The 22,809-nt window shown below is 38.5% G+C and overlaps 1 protein-coding gene across 3 annotated transcripts in view; it reads right to left on the bottom strand.

The window, feature by feature from the left end:
• The window catches only part of PLD1 (phospholipase D1), a 220,911-nt gene that overhangs the window by 41,077 nt on the left and 157,025 nt on the right, over positions 1-22,809 (bottom strand). For all 3 annotated transcript variants that reach the window (XM_081234557.1, XM_081234558.1, XM_081234559.1), the window contains 4 exons: positions 21,004-21,114; positions 18,488-18,576; positions 4,537-4,650; positions 2,163-2,212 (listed from right to left, as the gene is read on the bottom strand). In XM_081234557.1, coding sequence (XP_081090683.1) covers positions 2,163-2,212; positions 4,537-4,650; positions 18,488-18,576; positions 21,004-21,114 — 364 coding nt within the window. The remainder of the gene's footprint in view (positions 1-2,162; positions 2,213-4,536; positions 4,651-18,487; positions 18,577-21,003; positions 21,115-22,809) is intronic.

A 22,809-nucleotide genomic window follows, 5' to 3' on the forward strand; every position in this document is an offset into this window, starting at 1 on the left:
TTTTTATGTAAAAAAATTAATAAAATTTTTAAATTAAAAAATTCTATTTTTTTATACTCTCTATTTGGGGAGAGATTGTTTTTAGACTTCTCTTTAGTCTTTAGATTTGTTGCCTTTAGTTTTTTGAACATAGTTAAACTAGCCATTTTAAAGTCTTTTAAACTGTCAGGTGAAATTAGGACAATTCTCTGAGAATTGTTGGGGGATGGGAGCTTCAAACCCATTTGGCTTCTTCCAGTGGCTGCTAGGCTGTTGGTTTTCTTTCACAGTGATGGGGAGTTGGTTTTCAAGGCCACTGTGGAATGAGGAGAAGGGGATGGGCATATGGCAAATTAAAAAGCTTGCTGTTTTTACCAAGACTCTGCTGTCTTTCTTGAATAAACAGATTGTTACCTGCCCTTGGTTAATTTCCAGAGTGCTAAAAAAGTTGATTTTTGACAATTTTTGCTAGTGTTTTTATTGCTTTTATGTAGGAATGGATTTGGGGGGATCCTTACTATACCATTCCTGCTAATGTCCTAATTCTTTATTTTTAAGGAAAAATATACATACATGGAAGGCCTAATTTTTTCTCTCCACATTCTGATATATCACCCAGTGCACCATGTTTAGGAGGCTCCCAGTGTAAAATAAAAATTTCAAAAACCTCAATTGAGGTGTATAGCATATGTGAACGCCACACCACATGGCACCATATGATTGAGGTGGCTCCTCCTGACTTTTCAGACCTTCCTGTGGCAGCTCCATCCTTCTGATGAGTTGGGTTGAAACTCTTAGGATTATCTGACCCTTCCCTTACTCTTCTGCTCCCACATCCCCTCAAATGCTCCTTCACAGTTTTATCCATACATAACCTTTCTATCCATTCCCAAGGCACCATTTTCTCTCGCCTGCCAGCAGTCAGTGAGCTTTGATATAAACACCACTTTGATGAGTTCAATCAGTGATCAGAGGCAACCAACACCATACCTTGTCTTTTTCTAGATAAAAATCTAGTCTTTTTAATGTGACCTACAAATTTTCACAATCTTAACCCGATATGAACTGGAGGTCAGACAAATTGGGTTCTTTCTCTCTTTTTTTTTTTTTTTTTAATTATTTATTTACTTTTGGCTGTGTTGGATCTTCGTTTCTGTGCGAGGGCTTTCTCTAGTTGCGGCGAGCGGGGGCCACTCTTCATCGCGGTGCGCAGGCCTCTCACTATCGCGGCCTCGCTTGTTGTGGAGCACAGGCTCCAGACGCACAAGCTCAGTGGTTGTAGCTCACGGGCCTAGTTGCTCCGCAGCATGTGGGATCTTCCCAGACCAGGGCTCGAACCCATGTCCCCTGCATTAGCAGGCAGATTCTCAACCACTGTGCCACCAGGGAAGCCCGGGTTCTTTCTTCAGCTTAGTTCTTGTGGAATTTTCTGTACCTACTGTTCAGGGTATAAAAGATGACTGAGTACCTACTATGTGCTAAACTTAGAGTCAGTTCACAGACATATAGGTAAGTAAACCCACAATTACAATGTACTGTAGCTAAGAACTATGTGGAAGGATCAATTAAGATATCTGAGAAAGTGCCTTTGAAAATGTGCAGAATTTCAGGAGTAACAGGTATTACTGTGGTTTTTTTTCTTATTTACTTACCTCCAGTATAATACCCTCGAAGATTTAGTCAAGTGGTATGGTGTTAAAATGGTTATATAATTAGTTTTCCTCCCTAAATATGACAGTGTGTGAGAACCCTGGGACTTCTGCATCTGTAGGAGGCCACATATATACACGCTGACTGTGTCCTCATCTTTAAAGCAGGGATGACACCTTCCTGCTTACTTCCCAGGACTGTGGTGAAGGATCACAGGAGAAGATACACATGGGGTCATTTTGAAGTGCCTTACAAATCCCACTTCTTATCAAAACAATTATTATAAATAAATAAAAATAAATTATAAAAAATTGTAAACATACTCCCATTTTTATCACCTATGCAGCTCATGCTGTGATGTCTTCATTTGAACATCTGTTTGGACAATTTAATGAGAATAAGTAATTTATTTCTGTTAAGCATTTTGTGGGCTACCTTTTGTGAAGAGTCCTATAACCACACTGTGAAAACATTAATAATCACTGATATGTCACCAAAAACAACCATGGAGGAAAAGAAAAGCAGTTACTTACTCTCTGCTTTTAATTGTCCAAGGATGGAATTTTCTCCTCTGCACATGGTTCTGAACATATGTAAAGGAAAGAAATAATTATAGAGGTTTCAAAGGTTTCAATTGCAATATCTGTGGGGTAGAGTCCTAATCCAAGTAAAAATAGAGCAAGTGCTTTTATGAGAAGATGCTACATAGATTTTTTAAAAGCCAAAAAAAACATATGAATGTCACTTCTGTAATGTTATTGATGGGACAAGTTATTTTGAAGTGCGTAAATGGAAAAGTTATAAAATTGATCTTAGATTTCAGAAAGAGATGCTATTTTAAAAGATGGGTTATGAATGAGCTTCCCACTTAGAAAATGTGGTGACTGCAAAGATAAACTTAGAATGCCACAATAGATAAGAATACTTACAGAATCATATTACTTTCAGAGGTGAAAAGGGCAAACTTAGCAGAGTAATTCTGAAATTAAGGAAACTATTATACCTGAGCTGTCTCTGTAAAGTCAGAAAACCCCTTAAAAGTGAAAAATATAGTCTCAAATAGCTGCCTCTACTAATGATTTTGCTTCTCAACACTCTGATAATAGTCGATGAATTATAAAGACCGACAAGACAAAAAATTCTATGTTCCATCTGCTTGCTCTGTGAAAGTAATTAAAAGTACAGTTATGCCTGGGAAATGCTGATATTATTAAAGATGATGCGAGAAAGTAGAGATGCTTTTGCATAATAAAAGGTTATAGTTTTGGGTGCTGAACAAAAGCGAAGCATGATATTTCATTCAGTTGGTTCAAACCCAAGAAAATACTTACAGAAAATAATTACAATCGACAATATTCCAAAAATAATGTTAGCATGGCAAATGAAGTGGATAAAATCCAATTAAACATTATGTCAGTGCCTTAAATACTTGAAAAGCTTTGTTTGCCATGTTATAAATCAGATAATATTAGAAATGGGCAAATCTTCAATCCAAATGTATAGACCAAAGCACAGTTAAAGTTTTCTCATACTGTAATGAGGCAAAATTACCCCAGATGAAACAAAATGCCTTACTTGAAACCCTGGCAGACAGAAAGATACAAGGCATAAAAAGTCAGAAAGAAGCAAGAGGATTAAAAAAAAAAAAGATTTCCACCACAGTGGTGCACTCAAACTGTGCCTGGAGGACCTTAGATCTTGAGGAGGTGCCTCTCGGGAGGGGGACTCAAGCAAGAGGGCATCTAAGCCCCCAGCCCCAATTTGACCAAGTCCCTGAACCCTTATCTGCTTTACACACTGGGGGTTTGGGGCAAGACTTCATTTGTCCCTCCCCCACAAAGGAATTTGATTAGAAAGGTGGGAAACTACAGGTGGTCCTGAAGAACAGGGGATATTAAAAGAAAATATCCAGGCGCTAGTCCTTGCTTTGACTTATTAAGTGTGATCCTGAGTAGGGCTCTTTGTGCTTCAGGTCACAGAGCTTATAATTGGGAGCTGGATTCATGCCAGGCCTGTCCATTTACCTCTTTTCAGCTAAGCAACCCAAAAAGAACATCAGGGGGCCTTTCCATCACTTTCTACAGCACCTCTCTACACCCGCCCACCAGCTAGTACCTCTCAACCCCCCTCATAATCTTCCACTGGCCAAGTCTGAAATCTCATGTGCCTTTTTGAGTGAATATGGAAACTCTGCTTTTTAGAATATTGAGAACAGGACTTACCACGTTCCCTAAAATTTTAACAAAGTGATGGTAGGGAAAAACAATTAAAATTCCAGGAGACAGGAAAGAACTTTCACGCTTCACTTACTGGCAGAGACTATTATTACCAACCTTGCTGAAGGATTGCTGCCTAGAAAAATCATAAACCAATATGTGCAAATCATACCATTTTATTTAATTTTTTTCTTTCATCTACTTACTGCAAAGAATATGGAAAGCTCAGTAACTATTTGGTGGCTTAAAGATAATTTTAAAATTATCTTTAAAAACTAATTATGTATAAAGGACTTCATATCTGTATCTATATAAAGTCCTTATCTACATTTGTAATATATTAATATATATTAAAGAACAAAAATATTAGTCTTTTTTATATTCATATATACACCTCATAAATGGAGACACGCACTCTATATATGTGATAGGCAATGAGTATAAAAGAGACACTAATATTTTAGTTCTTTTATACGTGCCATGTGTCCTAGGCCTACCATTTATGATTTTAGGCTCTATTTGAATTTTATCAACTAGTAAACAGGCCAAGATTCAAAAGTAAAATAAAGCGAAGTGTCCATCTGTTCAATGCTCCACTGAATAGATGTGGAGAAACATTTCCATTGCTTTCGCCAGCTTACATGCATAACTGATTGAAAGCTGTAAACAGAGGATTTTAGAACTTTGGTACCTGTAGTTGAAGTGCATTATTGCTTGTAGAGCATTTCCTCCACCGGTTGAAATGTCTCCTTCAAAACCTGGCAGAAGTGGTATCACAACATAAACCCGGAATCTCTGGCTTTCCCTGCAAAAGTCAGATGGAAAGAGTTGCACACACACAGAAAAAGACACAGTAACAGTTAAAAATGACAGTCAAGCAGTTCATATGGTTTTGGAGATTGAGTGAATGGCTTCCTACAATACATTCTATCACGTTCCAGGCTTTGGCAGGGAAGGGGATGCTGTTGGATTAAGGCCAGAAACTTATCCAGGCTAACCATTCATAACAACCTGAAAAATAAGCTGAACTTGGCAGTAAAGTGGGAATTGTACCCACTATCTCTCTATAGCACAATCCTTCCTAGGGCAAAATTCACTGTAAAAAAGCCTTGCTTGGATCCCATGGGAGGTGGAGGGGTTATAATAAAGTTTTGAAAAAGACGTTATCCTAACCGTTTCATGTATAACAAGTTATAGCCACAGTACCGAGCTCAGAGTCCAGCAAATAGTAGGCATTCAGTTAGTAATTACTGAGTAAATGAGCTCCAGAGCCTAAACCTCAGGGGCAAAAAAAGATATGGGACCCAGTATATTTTCCAATGCAGAAATCAGCATTGTTTAGAAACTCTGATTCATCTCTGAAAACTCTGCTTCAGATGCAAAATGTTAAGCTGGGCCTGTCAAGAATTTTGAATGACTGATGTTGAGTTTTAAATCTCCTGTAGACATAACACAATATTTCTTGGTCTGCTGTCCCAACTGATTAACAACAGCTTTTGAAAGAAAAGAAACAGAAGCAGAAAGTGTGGCTCCTAACTTTGATCTGCATTCAGAAAGTCAGAAATTTGGAGAATTATGTTCAAATAGGTATCGCCTCTTTGGAGGCTAGACTGTTAATATCCTTATCTCTAGAAAACACACAGGAAGAAGAGAAAGTCTGGAGATGACTGTGGTATCCCTTATGGTCAGAATCTCGCCAGTTTATGTGAGAAGTCTGCATTCACACGAAGATGCTGCTACAGATTAATTTTCAAATCGGAACCTAGTTAAACTTTTCATAATAATTTCTAAGGTGCATTGTCTTCTAAACAGCTACATTTTTCTTTCAGGTGAATATTATTACTACTCTCAGAGGGGTCACATTTCATTACTGAGGTCTCTGATGCCAACATACTGTACATATCAGGGCACAGGGAAAGTGCAGTTTGAGACAGAAGCCACGGCCAACAGAACGGAGTCTGGAGGCCTATGAGCTTTAACCGCAGTGCTGAGAAATGAGGAATCTGAACCAGGGTGTTGTAATGGCATGGACTAATCGCTAGATGGCAAACACAGTTTGAGTTGGAAAAAACCCATTTAAAAAAAATATATAAACGGTTAAAGTTCTCTGTCAAATAAGGGTACGAAGCTCACATTCCTAGATAGTAAACAGGATAGTGGGAAGAACAGAAAGAATACCTAAGTTATTTCCTCACAGCCGGTATTTAAAAGTCCAAACGAATTTTACAGTTGAAAATTGACACCATCTGGCTTCAACTGCCTTTACAGAATCACCTTCGGTCTGGTCCTCCCAGGCCCACACTCCAGTGACTGGACACCACTGCCCTGCGCTCAGAGGTGCACCCCTGGTAAGGCAGGTTAGTCAACCTAACTCATCTGCCCCCTGAGCCTGGAGGCCCTTCTCTGCCTCGCAGAGAGGAGCTGATAACCGGCTCCTTCCATCAAGCCATCCCGGATGTGCCAATGAAAATTGGTTTGCTCCTGCCTCCGCACTCCGGCTACACATGGTTGGGATGCCTACTCAGTATCTTTTTTGCTTTACGCAACAGTGACAGGTACCTCTGCTAGGCTAGGCTATGTGATAAGCCCTTTTGAAACACAGGACGTGTGCCCACATATCTTTCTGTTTTGGGCAGTGCCCAACAGAGGACCTCTGCACTCAGTATGCACTTGGTACTATTTGCTTTGGGAGGATGGGGTCAGGTTGGAAGAATGTTTGTTTGTGGGAAGCCTCTGGTATAGACAAGAGGTTAAACAGGATGTTTTTCTTTAAATTAGATTACATCTTATTTGAATTTTTTTTATTGTGGTAAAATATATGAAACATAAAATTTACCATTTTCACCATTTTTAAGTGTACTGTTCAGTGTTAACAATTACCTTCACAAGTTGTAAACCATCATGATCTCTATTTCCAAAACTTTTTCATGAGCCCAAACAGAAACTGTGATAATTAAGGAGTAACTCCCCATTTCCCCTCCCTGCAACCTCTGGTAACCTCTATTCTACTTTCTGTCTCTAGGAATTTGCCTGGTCTAGATATTTCAGCTAAGTGGAATCAAACAATATTTGTCCTTTTGTGGCTGACTTATTTCACTTAACATAATATCCTTAAGATTCATCCATGGTGTAGGATGGGTCAGAATTTCCTTCCTTCTTATGGCTGAATAATATTCTGTTATATATATATAGACCACATTTGGTGGTCTGAGACTGTTGGTGGAGACTTGCAATGTTTCCACTTTTAGCTATTGTGAATAATGCTGCAGTGGGCACAGGCATATAGTATCTGAGTCCCTGTTTTCAGTTATTTTGGGTATATACCCAGGAATGGTGTTGCTGGGTCATACAGTTATTCTATGTTTAGCTTTTTGAGGAATCACCAAAAAAAATTACATTTTCGAATGGATAATATATGTTCTCAGTGCAAACCTTCAGAGGTGGAAGATTATATGATGAAAAAACTTCCTTTTCACTCCTTTGTCCCCAGCCTTTGTTTCCCCTCCCTAAGGGCAATTTCTATTACCTTTCATGTTCTTTCAGAAATAGTCTATGAATTTATAAGCATATATATGTATTCTCTCCTTCTATACAAATGTTAGAATACTGTAAACACTTTTCTGAACGTTATTTTTGTTTGTTTGTTTGTAATTTATCAGCGTATCCTGGAAATTCTTTAATAACTGTACTTAGAGAGATGCCCATTTTTTAATTAACAGTGACAGTATTCCAAATCCATGCCATAATATTTTAACCAGTTCTCTATTGCTGGGCATTCAACTGTTTCTAATTTTTTGCTACCCCAAAATGCCTATTTTGCTATGTGTGCCAACCCACATAAGTCATCTCTCACATTTATTAGAAGCAGTATTGCTGGTCTTGAACACCAAGTGTTTGTAATTCTGTTTGGAAAAGATGGTTTCCTTTTTGCCCATGTGTTTTATAAAAGCAAAAATGACTTCAAAATGTAGACACTGGGAAATGTTCTATAAAAATCTTGTATCTTTAGATAAAGCATATTTGCAAATTTAGTTTGTAGAAATCAGAATATTCACATTTTCCTGTTCTTGGTTAGCTCTATATCAAAATCCTTGCTTATTTATTTATTTATTTTAAACGTTTTATTTTTTTATTTTTTGTGGTATGCGGGCCTCTCACTGTTGTGGCCTCTCCCGTTGTGGAGCACAGGCTCCGGACGCACAGGCTCAGCGGCCATGGCTCACGGGCCTAGCCGCTCCGCGGCTTGTGGGATCTTCCCGGACCGGGGCACGAACCCGTGTCCCCTGCATCGGCAGGCGGTCTCCCAACCACTGCGCCACCAGGGAAGCCCTGTTTTTATTTTTTTTAACACAATGCAGTTCTTGAATTTCCTAAATGATGAAATTTTTAAACTGTGTTCAGCAAATTAGCATAAATGACTTAGATTTTCACTGCTATAGAAAAAAAAGGGCTCTGGAATTTCAAACCATAAAGTTGTAGCTAAGTGTAAACCAATGAAGAGAAAATTCTATGTGCTAACCTGTCCAGTCTCCTTCCTTGATCCGGTCCCCAGAAAATAACAGTTCTTGGCCACCGAGGATTCTAACCTCTTCCGAAACACTGCATCCTCACAATGCTGGGGTGGTGCAAATGATAGCAATCAGCATAGGGCAAGAACCTGAGCCCCTAATGTGCAGAATTATTTATGATCTTAAAAGCAAGAGAAGAGCTAGTGGGCACCAGGCCATCATGCAGGCAACTGCTCCATCCACTTTAGTTCAGAACAATTTTATAAAATTGCATGCTTAGGCTTTTTGTTAAAATAAGTTTTTCTTTCAAAACCCGCTAACTCTTACAGCGGTGTTATGTATAATAGATAAAAATTGGAAATGTCCAATAACGGGGGATGATTAACTAAATTACATTATAGTCACTCAATGGATGTAACTTCTTACAGCCACTAAAATGACCACTATGATGACTTACTAGCAAAGTACTTCTGGTAGTGTGTTAAAGTGGCCCTAATGCAAAGTTACAATTACAAGACAATTATAGATGTGGCAGGCTGATACTATGAAATATTAAATAATTTTTCCCCTTAAATGTGTTAACTTCCCCCTCTCTGTGACTGGAGATATGAAGCAGGCATTGCTCCTAGGACGGCGCTCTCACCGAGGAACCAGGGCACAAAGATGTCAGCTTCTTAGATTTGGGGAACTGGGGAGAGATCCTTTGAGCTGAGATGGGAGTATAAAGAAATAAGAGGAACTTCCCTGCTGGTCCGGTGGTTAAGAATCCGCGCTTCCACTGCAGGGGGCGCGGGTTCGATCCCTGGTCAGGGAACTAAGATCCCACAGGCTGTGCAGTGTGCCCAAAAAAATAAATTAAAAAAAAAGAAGAAGAAGAAGAAATAAGAGTCAGACTCAGTGCAGGGACCCTCTACTGGCAGCAGTAGAGGAGAAGGGACAGAAAGGCAGGTTTTAAAGGAGAAGGCTGAGGACCCCAGGTTACAGTAAGCAGATGCCAGAACAGGCTTGACAGATCGATACTGAGTGCAAGAAGCCCCTTCCCAAAGATCCAGGGCCCCTAAGCGTCTATACCAAAGATGGGGGAGGGGAGGAAAGACCAGGGAGCACCCTGACGGACTGAATACGGAGCAGAAATGAGAAACCACTGAATTTGGCCACATTTACCAGGAAGTGACTAAACTAAATTTCCTTCTATTGTGTGGAAAAGGGACTTGAGACAGAAATCCAAGTGAGTTACAGGAAAAGGAAATAAATTACAACTCAGAAAATATGTCTGTATATTAATATGGACCAAAAAGAAAATAGGAAAACAAAAAGTAAATTGTTTAGGTGATGAGAATGTGGGATCTTTGGTATTTTCAATTTTTGTGATTTGCTGAAATGCTGCTTGTCCCTTTAAAAACAAGTCCTAGGGGCTTCTCTGGTGGCGCAGTGGTTGAGAGTCCGCCTGCCGATGCAGGGGACACGGGTTCGTGCCCCGGTCTGGGAAGATCCCACATGCCGCGGAGCGGCTGGGCCCGTGAGCCATGGCCACTGAGCCTGCGCGTCCGTAGCCTGTGCTCCGCAACGGGAGAGGCCACAGCAGTGAGAGGCCCGCGTACCGCAAAAAAACAAAAAAAACAAGTCCTTGGGGAGGGGGAAGGGTAAGCTGTGACAAAGTGAGAGAGTGGTATGGACACATATACACTACCAAACGTAAAATAGATAGCTAGTGGGAAGCAGCGGCATAGCACAGGGAGAGCAGCGCGGTGTTTTGTGACCACCTAGACGGGTGGGATAGGGAGGGTGGGAGGGAGGGAGACGCAAGAGGGAAGAGATATGGGAACATATGTATAACTCTTTCACTTTGTTATAAAGCAGAAACTAACACCATTGTAAAGCAATTATACTCCAATAAAGATGTTAAAAAAAAAAAAAGTCCTAGTTCACCAACGTAAATGGGTCTTAGCAGTGGTTTTCCTCTGGCTTCCCACCTTGTTCTCTCCAGAAGAACCCCTCCTCCTTCACCTCCTCCTTCCCCAGCATGGTGGGTAGTCAGGGGTCTTCTGCTCAGAGTGGGGTCTCAGGATCTATAATAAGGCCCCAAAGGAGCTCATTGTATTTCTCCAGTGACAAGATGCTTTATATTTTGAGAATTTGAGATTTATAGATCACGTTTCATTGCCATCAACTTCAGGCGCTGGTATAAATCTTCTCGTTGTAGATTTTGCAGCAGTGAACGCTGCCAGAAGTAAGAAGAATTGTGCTTGGGGATTAGTGGTTTGTTTGTTTGTTTGTTTTTTGTGGAGAGAATTTTATTCTATAGTGGTATCAGTTATGGGAGAAGTGGATCTGTAGCTTCTCAGTGGTTTGGGACATAGCCCATTTTATTTTGTGTTTGGCAAATCTTTTTAAATGCAATAAACCTTTCTGGGCTTCAGTTTTCTCATCTGTAAATGAAGGAGTTGGTGAAAATCATTGTTAGTCCACTAGAAATGCTGGTTCTATTTAGTACTGACTTTGCATATCATATGTGAGATTTTTATAGATTATGACATTACATATTTTGTGTGCACACAAAAACACACACACATAATTTTTTTCATTGGTTATCTTTTGAAAACGGCAAGCTTTTAAATGTAAGAATGTTCAGGGTTAGCCCAGCATGTGTGACTTAGACTTCACTCTGTACTTGATAACCTTTGGCAGGCATGTCCCTCAGTGTCCCTTAAATAAGATTCTACAAAACCTCTTATAAAACTGTTCCCACAATGGCCCAGCCGTTTTCATTCTCATTTTTAAAAAAGAGTCTCTCCCTTCCTTCATCTCTCTGCCAGGGCACATGCTCAGACTCAAAATGATTTCTGGCCTCCGACCAGTACTAATCTTTACTCTCTCTATCTGCTGAGATTATCATTTAAGTAATTTTTGGAATCAAATAAAAGCAATTAAATGATCTAAATCAAAAGTTCTCCTGCCATGATCTGTCATCTCTGCCCTAATGTAACCTCTTCTCCATGAATTTCATAGAGCTTGGAGATTATCCCACAAGATAAAAAATGTGAAACCAGCCATTGGCATGCTTAATTTTCTTATTTTTCTTCTTCTATTATAACTGCAGCTTAAATTTCGTTAAGACAGTGATTCTGAAATATACCCAACATGTCCTTTCAACTTAGTACACAAAGCATAGGATGTGGTAATTATAGGAGGTAGATTTTTCTTTAAACCTAAGAAATTTTAATCTATCAAGCAATTACTTTAAAAAAAGAAAATGTTCATCTGATTTCTTAAAATTTTTAAATAAAGTACCTCTTCTAGATTTCTTGCAGGCTTAACATTAGAACATTTCTACTTCCCTTGAAATGAGGGAAGCTTTGTAGCTGAGCTATAAAGGTAGCACAAGGTAAAGAGCACAAGTTTAAGTTCTAAAGATGTGGTCTGAGTCCCAGTTCCACTCATCAATAGCTGCATGATGTGGGCAAGTTACCATAATCGCACTTGGCCTCAGCTGCCTCATCTGTAGAATGGAAATCATTATGCATCCACTTCATAAGGCTGATGTGAGAATTAAATGAAGGAATGCATAAAAAGCACCTTGGATGTGGAATGACTAAAAAACGATTTGATAACATTATTAATCAATTAACAACCAGTGATTTCAATTGGAAAGCTTCAAAGAATCATCAACAGTGCCTAAAATTAAAACAAAGCTAAGCAAAACTGAACACACATTATGTTTCAGAATACATTTTATTTTATATTTTGGGGGAAGGTGTAATCCAATCAATAATGGGGAATCCAAAAATTGATTCCCATGAGGAGTCAGCTATAGCTTTCTGGCAGGACATCTCTAGACAGTGTTTTAATCATGTGCCTCTACTTGTCACAGGATGAAGAAGTGCCAGTGACAGGGAACCAAAGCAAATTGTCCTTATCCAGCAATAGTCACCTAATAATTTAAAATGAGGCACATTAAACGCCTCTTTAATTAAAACATTTGTTTCTAACATAATTTTTAATTTCTAAACAGTTGATTTGATACTGTGGTTCTTTGTCCCTGCTAGAATTTACCATGAGCTAGCATATTTCCAGATGATGAATTTCCTGGAAATGACATAATTTCTTACATGAACTGGTGCTTTACGGGTTTCAAATTGCTTTCACATCTATTCATATGAGACAGGTAGGGCAGATACTATTATTCTCTTTGTTGGTGAAAAAACAGAGTGCCAGAAAGGCAAAGATGATAGATTCAAAAGGTCACATACCTGTAGACACAGAGTTGGGAAGAACTCACATCTCCAGACATCTGGTTCCCAATTAATTTCAGATTCCCCAGAGGAGGTCCCTCATACCATCACTCATGCGCAAACTGCAACCACTATCTGGCACTGTTCTACAGTTATAGGGAGCATGAAGAGCTTGAGTGATTTTCAAAATTGTGTATTTTCCAAGGCGGTTTGTGTATTTTCCAGTGCAGTTTAATATTAAAATACAGAAGCATTAAATCAACTGCCTAATTTCATTGCATGTGTCAAACTTGTGGTGATAACAGTGCAAAATGCACTCTCTCCCTCCAAACTTTTTAGCAGGGCAGTAAAATTATGCATGTCAAGTTTCCACAAGCAAAAATGGTTTCATCCTCAGAGACCATACATTCATGGCACACAGTATTTTAAAATCTTTTCTACTTGGACCATCTGGTTACACTCTACGTTTTTGCTTATTCAAACATGGTATAAGCCAGTCAATTCTAGACTGTGGATTATGATTTTTTCTCCCTGATCTCTAGTTCTATTTGAGTTGTCAAAGACAGGCTTCCAGTGGGTTGGGAGCTGGTCTCAACTCGAAGACAGTTTTACTTTTTTAGAGCAGACCTTTTGTTTTCTGCAGAGATTCCCACAGTTATTTTTAGTTCAGCTTGGGGTGAACAGTATTCTGAGGCTCTAGGTCATGAATCAGATCATGGAGGCTTGGCCTGTTTCTGTAAAGAATTATGGATGCTGGAGAGGGTGTGGAGAAAAGGGAAGTCTCCTACACTGCTGGTGAGAATGTAAATTGGTGCAGCCACTATGGAGAACAGTATGGAGGTTCCTTAAAAAACTAAAAATAGGGGCTTCCCTGGTGGCGCAGTGGTTGAGAATCTGCCTGCCAATGCAGGGGACTCGGGTTCGTGCCCCGGTCCGGGAAGGTCCCACATGCCGCGGAGAGGCTGGGCCCGTGAGCCATGGCCGCTGAGCCTGCGCATCCGGAGCCTGTGCCCCGCAATGGGAGAGGCCACAACAGTGAGAGGCCCACGTACCGCAAAAAAAAAAAAAAAAAAAAAAAGTAAAAACAGAACTACCATATGACCCAGCAATCCCACTCCTGGGCATATACCCTGAGAAAACCATAATTCAAAAAGATACATGTACCCCAATGTTCACTGCAGCACTATTTACAATAGCCAGGAAGCAACCTAAATGTCCATTGATGGAAGAATGGATAAAGAAGATTTGGTACATATATACAATGGAATATTACTCAGCCATAAAAAAGAATGAAATAATGCCATTTGCAGCGACATGGATGGACCTAGAGATTGTCATACTGAGTAAAGTAAGTCAAAGACAATATCTTATGATATCGCTTATATGTGGAATCTGAAAAAATGGTACAAAAGAACCTATTTACAAAATAGAAATAGAGTCACAGATGCAGGAAACAGATTTATGATTACCAAGGGGCAAAGTGGGGGAAAGATAAAGTGGGAAACTGGGATTGACATATACACACTACTGTATACAAAATAGATAACTAATAAGTACCTACTGTATAGCACAGGGAACTCTACTCAGTACTCTGTAATGAGCTATATGGGAACAGAATCTAAAAAAGAGTGGATATATGTATATGTATAACTGACTTACTTTGCTGTACAGCAGGAACTAACACAACATTGTAAATCAATTATACTCCAATAAAAATTAATTTTAAAAAATTACAGCTGCTGAGAAAGAATGAGGAGAAAGTGAGGGAAGCAGAGAACTCACTTTAGGGAACTGGTGTGGGACCAGATTCCAGCACTGGCAGAAAAGTAAAGGCTCAGCCCAGTTGAGAGAAGTTGGCAATTTAAAGACGCCAATCTCTCTAGGGTGGGAGGGTCCTGGAAGAGAGTCTGTGTTCCTTGGTCAGGCTGGCCGAATGCTGACTGTCATTTCCCTCCATCTGCTTTGTGCTCTATTCTATTCTTTTTCCAACAACCAAAGTTATACTTGTTGCTAGGCACGTGAAGTTCTGAGTTTCAGAAGAGTAGAGAGCAGAAGAGTGAAAGGAAGAGAGAGGGGTAAGCTTGAGGATGGCACACGACGGCCCTCAGTGAGAAGGGGAGCCACTGTAGGCAGCTTTCTAATTCTACCTTTATCTTTTTTCCTAAGAATACAAGCTCACAGATTTGAAATTATTCAATGAAAATATATTTTACAGTTTGGAATTAACACAGGAGATAAACGATAATGTGGACATACAGAGAAGGGGGAAAATGTAAAATAGGTTTCCAGGATATGTGTGTGTATCCACTAAGTTTGAAGGTGTGATATACATACTGCTTTAAAATGTGACTGTCAAAGCAAGTGAGATTATTGAGAGATCAGAGCTAAATGACACACAGTTAATTTGAAATTTGACGAACTCATTTCCCAGTTTCTACAAAGTGAGCTTGAAATTGCCACCCTTTAAGGTGCTCTGTGAACTTCTAAGCATGAGATAAAATCTGCAACAGATGCTACCTTACCATGCTCTCTTACTGTGGATCCCAGGGTCACTGGGAAATGTTCAATCAGAAAATATCTTAACATTCCTTCCAGCCTTAAAGTGCTATGATTTTAGAAGTCTAGATATTAAAAGACAAATTAATATGCTAAAGAAAAATATTCTTTCAGGCTCCTGAACACTTAAAAACATATCTCACAGATACTTATTAAACCATGTACTAATAAGTGAATAACTGGGATGAGTGAAGTTGAGATTCATCCTACTCTCCTAATTAGCTGTCAGAGTTCCAAAATTCATGATTCACTGCTCAGCCCAATGAGCTCATTGGTCAATTTAATTTATTTTTGTGACATTTCAATTTCATGAAAAAATTATTTTTCTTTTTTGTCAAATGTGCTTTATAAAGGGGACACTCCTGCATCAATAAAATGCAAGAGTTGTCAGAAATATAATGCAATTTTGTAAATGAGACATAAATTGACCCAGAAAATTGGGAGACTGGAGACTGGCAAGGATGCAAGGAATCTCTGTGTGTACATATGTGTTTAACTGGAAACAAGACTGTTTTTAAGTCATCTCAGAAACAGTCCTTGGTGACTTTCTTAATAAAAGCATATGAGAAGGCAAAGAATAAAGGTCACTTGTAAAAACACAGCCCATCATTCATATTTATGGCCATATACACTGTTCTAGATGAGTACTATATAATCCTGGCTGTGCCTGTGGAATATTATAAAACACAGGTACTTGGGCCCTCCTCCAGAAAATTCTGATCCAGCAAGCCTGGAGTTGAGTCCAGCCCTCTGTGTTTTTGTAAAGTGGTGATTTTGATGCATGGGGAGGGGTGAGAAGCACTGTATGCCCCACAGAATGGGTGAGTATTGTGCCTTGCTGCCCAAAGGCCCTCACTGTGGGATCAAGACAGCCATTCCCCCAGCTGCTGAGAGAGCTGGCCGCTGGCTACTCACTCACAGTGAAGCCTTTCTCCAGGAACTGCCCTCCAGAGGCCAAAGGTGCCTGTCTCACCCAAGGCCATGCCCATTTCCTGAAGTCAGCCTACATTCAAAGACCAGTCAATGGGAGGAGGAGATTATAAAGGCCCAACCTACTTGCTTCAATTTGGGGCAACCCCAAAGTGGTCTCTAATCCTAACTGTCAATGCATTGGAGTTACATGGTGTGGGAGGCATTGGGTCTGAAATCCAAAGACTTGGCTTCAAAGCTGTTTTTGCCTTTTGCTGTTAGTGGCCCAGACAAGTCACACCAACTCTTTCATCTCAGTTTAACTTTAAAAATGGGGACAAAAAAAAAAAAAGATGCATATTGTAATCCCCAGACCAACCACTAAAAAATGCAGAGGTATCTAGCTTAAATGCTAATAAAGGAATTAAGCAGAAAAAAATAAAATAAAAATGTACAGCAACAACAATAATAATAACAACAAAACTATATGATCTACTTTCAAGAGTAGTTGTGAAAATTCAGTAAGAGTCTGTAGATATAAACTGTGAATCATATAAAATGCTGGTAGTTGTTGTTATAAAATGTTCTTAGTCTAAAAATCCCCACATATTTTGTGAAAAAAAGATATTAAAGTACCACAGGACACTGGAAGTCAAAAAATGTTTTAAGCCCCAAATGCATATGTACTTAACATTCTCCACTGCATATGTTCCATGAATTAAGATAATAAAATGTAATGATTTTGTTTGTTTGTTTATTTTGCTGTTTTTACACAGAGCTAAAATCAGCCATAAAAAGAAATAGTCCCAGGTGTCAAGAAAATTCAGTAGGGAAAGAATAGACTTTTCAACAAATGGTGCTGGAACAACTGCATATCCACATGCAAAAGAATGAAGTTGGTCCTCTACCTCACATCATATACAAAAAGTAACTCAAAATGAATCAAGACCTAAATGTAAGAGCTAAAACTATAACATTCTTAGAAGAGAACAGGCATAAATCTTCATGATTTTGGCTTAGGCAGTGGTTTCTCAGCTATGAAACCAAAGCACAGCAATAAAGGGAAAAAAAAAGATAAATGGAATTTTATCAGAATTTAAAACTTCTGTGTTTCAAAGGACACTACCAAGAAAATAAAAAAGAAAACAGACTGAATGGGAGCAAATATTTGCAAATTATAAATCTGATATAAGACTTGTATCCAGAACTCTTACAACTCAGTAATAAAAAGACAACCTAATTAAACAATGGATAATGATAATACATGAATGGCCAATAAACAAAAAAATACTCAACATTATTAGTCATTAGGGAAATTCAAATCAAAACCACATGAGATACCATTTCACACCTACTAGGATCGCTATAATAAAAAAGAGAGATAATAATAAGTATTAGTGATGATACAGAGAAATTGGAAACCTCATACACTATGGGAATGTAAAATGGTGTTGCCGCTTTTGAAAACATTCTGACAGTTTCTCAAAATGTTAAACACAGAGTTACAATATGATCCAGTAATTCTACCCCTCGAGTAATGAAAACATGTCTCACATAAAAACTAGTACAGAATGTTTATAGCATCTTTATGCGTAATAGCCAAAAAGTAGAAACAACCCAAATATATACCAACTGATGAATGGATAAATTCATTTATATGAAGTATATCCAGATAATGAAATATTACCTGACAATAAAAATAAATGAAATACTGGTACATTCTATAACATTAAGCTAAGTGAAAGAAGCAAGTCACAAAAGATCACATATTGTATGATTTCATTTATATGAAAAAACCAGATCAGGCAAATCTACAGAGAAAGAAAGCAGATTAGTGGTTGCCAGGGGCTAAGAAAAGGGGGAATGGGTAGTGACTGCTAATAAGTATGCGGTTCCTTTCCGGGGTGATGAAAACGTTCTAAAATTGATTCAGCGATGGTTGCACACAACTCTGTGAATATACTACAAATGACTAAATTGTCCACTTTGAGTGTATTGTATGGTATGTGAATTATATCTTAATAAAAGTGTTATTAAAGAAAATAATCCCATGAGCTGAAAAAATATGACAGAGGGTAACAAGAATTTAAATATAACCCATGGAAAAACGTTATGACTATTTTGCTTTGATTTTAAGTGAACACAGCTCACTGTCTGCCTTTAAATAAATCAAATCACAAATCTAATGCGTGGGAAAGAGACTGGCCAGGAACAAATGACTATGTTCTGGGAGCATTCAGAGCCCCTCAAAAATGGACTTAAAAATTTTCAGCAACTGACTCAGATTTAAGGAATCAATAACCTACTAGTAGTTGAACTAAAGTCATGCCTGTTAGAAAAAGATAGTATTTTAAAAATGGTCTTTCAAAAGTCATTTTAGCAGTAAATGCAAGAATATCTGCAGTAACAACTCCTACCAAAATGCCAAAAACTTTACCTGTGAGCTTTCAGTATCCTCTGAGCAATGGCATCGCCAACCTTGTTGAACACAACTTTGTCATCAGCGCAGCTTATGAAAAACTGGTTCTACACAAAATAAATGAGATTTATAATAAGTTTTTCTTATCTTAGTAGCATGCATATAAGGAAAAAGTGGTATATAATAAAAAACTATATATATATATATATATATTTTTTTTTTTATTTATTTACATTGATATTTTTTAAAAAAATGTTTCACCTAGCAGACATGTTCTGATTCCTAAAATCACCTCAGGAAAGTAAATGACACTGGGAATAAAAGAAGTCTCATGTCACTCTGGGCCTCATGCATTTCTAAGCAATATCACCTATATCATCTTAGTAAAGTGGAAAGCTAAATTATTATTTAATCAGGCAAATTCCTTGTAGGTTACATTCTTAGAATGGTAGGAACATTCTGAACTGAATAGAGAAATCAGGTTTTTCAGATTCACACATTGTATAAATGCTTCTGATTAAAAATTCCATATTGGTAAACATTCTATCTCATGCTGTTTATTTTTGAACAGGGTAGATGGCAGAATCCTGGTCTAATTTTCTCCACTATTTCCTAGTATCTGCCTTGATCTTATCTCATTTGTTTAGGTCTCTCATTATTCCTGAACTTCTATTTTAAGTAGTTACAAATCTCTTTTCTAAGTATGTTGCATTATATAAATAAACCAATAAGATGGAAAGAGAAATATTTTTTTAAGTACTTCTGCTTATAGATTCATGCAACATTCTTTAAAACTGTTACTAAAAAACCAGGGTACAACATTATTATTATAATGGTATGAAAGATTTAGCTGCTACATTACGGATTGTTGAAAATTAGGTACAAATATTATGAATATCACACGCTCTGTTTACTATACAAATAGTTATAACACAGCTGTAATTTATAAGTATAATCATCACAGAGTCATCTTTGCTAATCATCTTAGGTAAAGTGATATATAGGCAATGACTCGAAATAGGATTATCATCCTTTTGCCACATTATCATTTTTACTATTGTACACGCTTTTAAACTTAAGTGCATAAAGCTGTAAACAGCTTCCAGAAGACAAACTTTGAGGAAGACAAAAACTCACTTGAGAATATGTTTCCCTTTAGGGCATCAAACAATCAAAATCTCAGTGGCAACCAAACCATGTTTGTTCTGAATTCATATCACAGAGAAGCTTAGCATTCCTCAGCAGCTGTAACACAGACTCACATCCTTCACTTCTCCTTTTTTGGAAGGAGCAGGGTGAATGCCAACTGCTTACCTCGGCTTCAGGCGTTTCAACTAAGTTTATGTCCACAGCCATGTGTGTCAATATGGCATTCCTTACCTCATTTAGTACTGTGGTAGCGTTACAAAGAAAGGCTGATTTAATACTACTAAAAAGAGACAAAGCAAAAGGATGCTGGGTAACAGATGAACCAGCCATTAACGTCTTACATTATTATGGTATAATTGTTGAAATTAATAACACTAAGAGTATTAGTTTTATTAACTCTAGACTTCATTCAGAATTCACTAATTTTTCCACTAATGTCCTTTTTCTGTTGCATGATCCCATCCAGGATACCACATTGCATTTAGCCTGCTAATAGTTTTAATCAGCCTTCTCTTTCTCCAGGCCTGTAAAATAAATTAAGCTCCAATTCTTTCCCACTTGCCTTTAATTAATTGTCACTTCATGGAAGGGGACAGGGCCAGGACTCAAGGGGAAGGAAAGTAGGGCTAGAATGGTTTTCCCCAGTGACCCCATCTCTCTCCACATATATTTTTTAATTCAGTGGGAAAGAAAATACTAAAATAAAGAAGAGAGATGTGCTCTGAGTTATCTTTCCATTGTCACGGCTTTTTATTTTTTAAGGATTTTCCAAGTGCTCTGAACTAGCTTCAGATCTACTTTGAAGCACAATTAAGGTTCCCAAACTAAATCCAGTATCCGCGGGTTTTCTTCTAGTCTCTATACACAAACTCTGAGAACTGAAAAAGCTTTATAATGAATGGTAGTTGACACGGAATTGAAGAAGTTGGTACTTGCCCTCGCTATTCTTACATCTCCCTTTTCCATGTTCTTTTTCCTGCCCTCTCCCCACTCCAACATCCCCAAACCAGAGGCATCCAGTGGTCTCTATGTTAATAGCTTACCCCTGTGTGTGCTCTCCCGAAGCAGCACATGCCTCACATTTACACCCTCCAACTCAAGCCAAATCAAAACTTATGTCTCCATGTTGGGATATTTCTGGCTAATAATATTATGAATTGATGCATTTTAAGAATAAGGATTTGGGGGGTTCCTGTTAGAGTCCCGAGTTAATGAAAATGCAAAGTGAATGTCAGGTATGCTGGGGGAATCAAAATTCAGGTGACCTCTTCACATCTCAACATACACTTATTAATGTAGCAGGTCCTGAGTTAGGGGACTCTGCAGTCTCTGTGATATTTCCAGGAAGGCAGGTTGTCATACCAATTTACACGAGCAAGACTTACTTCTATATAGATATAGTGCTTGCTGTTCTCTATCACATAGACGTAAGCAGCATGGATGGACTCTTCATGGTACTTTATACCAGCAGACCAATCAGCAGCAGAACGGAGCAACTATAAGGCAACAATCAGAAATGAGCAAACATGAGACAATGGAGACGACACCAGAGGTATTAATAAATGAAGCCCATCTTTTTCTTCCAAACAACTAATTGATTACAGTGGCTTGTGTGTCATGTGTGGGCCAAGGCAGAGTAGGTAGGTAGGGAACTGGTCCTTAAACATCATCCATAATGAAGGGGCCCAGCTGGAAATTAAATCCTGAATATATATTCTTCCACCCAGGATTATTTTCATTCAAGATTGGAAACCAGGAGATGTGGTTTCTACAAAGAGCGTTTCAGAAGGACCTCTTTTGGTGGCTATGAGTAGGGTGACCATTTGTACTCTTTTTCTGTTATAGCCCCACAATCACACCAGAATGCCTCATGTATTAATAGCACCACTTTTACTCTCAGAAGTGTCCTGGTGTGAATCATATGATACAGTCACACTAGCTCTGACTTGATAATGTGATTACTCTTTTTCCCTCAAATAGATACTGTTCAGAATAATACATTCTAAAAGACAAATAGATTCATTTAGACATTTAGTCTTGATTCTGGCTTTAATTAGCTGTCCGATCTTTGGTGTGTCACTTCAACTCTCAACTTTCTCATTCATACCACATCCCTCTATTCAGACACTCACCTGCTTCTTCCTGGATTACAACAAGAGCATCCAGCTCAGACACCTGAATATACGTTAAGTACACAGATGCGCAGTGGGACTGCCTAGGTTCAAAGCTTAGCTCAACCACCTAGTGGCTTTGATCTTGGTCAAGTTTCTCAACCTCTTTGTGCCTCAGATTTCTGTTCTATAAAACTGAGTATCCACTTTATAGGGTTGGAGAGAGGATTAAATGAATGACTGTGCAGTGAGCTGAAGGAAACCAAACACCTAGTAAGTGGTACATAAGTGTTTGCTGTTATTAATGAGAACTTAGAGGGTGTATTTGAGCTGTGGTGGATCATGCCCAAGACGCTTCAGAGTAGACTGTAGTCCAGCCAGGCTACAGTCTGGCCCACGTAGAAGGCTTTTTCAACACTAGGAATCCACTGGTTGTAATTTTTTTTCAGCACTCTAACTAGGGTTCCAGTATAATGTTAGTCATATAGTAGGTGGTCAATAAATGCTTATTACTTGACTTTCCTTAAGCAATAGAGTTTCATCACAGAAGAATCACTATAAAAATATATTCACTAATCCTGATTTGAAATAAATATTGAAACTGTTCCTCATGAGGTCAACTGAAATTGAAAATAAAAGAATAGCCCATACTTAGAAGTTCATAAAGTGATCCAATACATAATCAGTTTTTTATCTGTTATATATAAAAGGTCTGGTAAAATTCTTGCTTTAATCAATAATTTAAAAAATTGCACATATAGGGGCTTCCCTGGTGGCACAGTGGTTGAGAGTCCACCTGCCGATGCAGGGGACACGGGTTCGTGCCCTGGTCTGGGAAGATCCCATGTGCCGCAGAGCGGCTGGGCCCGTGAGCCATGGCCACTGGGCCTGTGCGTCCGGAGCCTGTGCTCCACAACAGGAGAGGCCACAGCAGTGAGAGGACCGCGTACTGCAAAAAAAAAAAAAAAAAAAAAATTGCACATATAAGGCTATGGAAATTCAAACCTAATACTTGCTAAAACTGATTGTGCCATCCTCAAAATGTTATTTCTTTATTCATTATGAGGTATTTATTACAAT

The sequence above is a fragment of the Mesoplodon bidens genome, assembly GCF_964165515.1.
Source record: "Mesoplodon bidens genome assembly, chromosome: 5".
Classification (NCBI taxonomy): Eukaryota; Metazoa; Chordata; class Mammalia; order Artiodactyla; family Ziphiidae; genus Mesoplodon; species Mesoplodon bidens.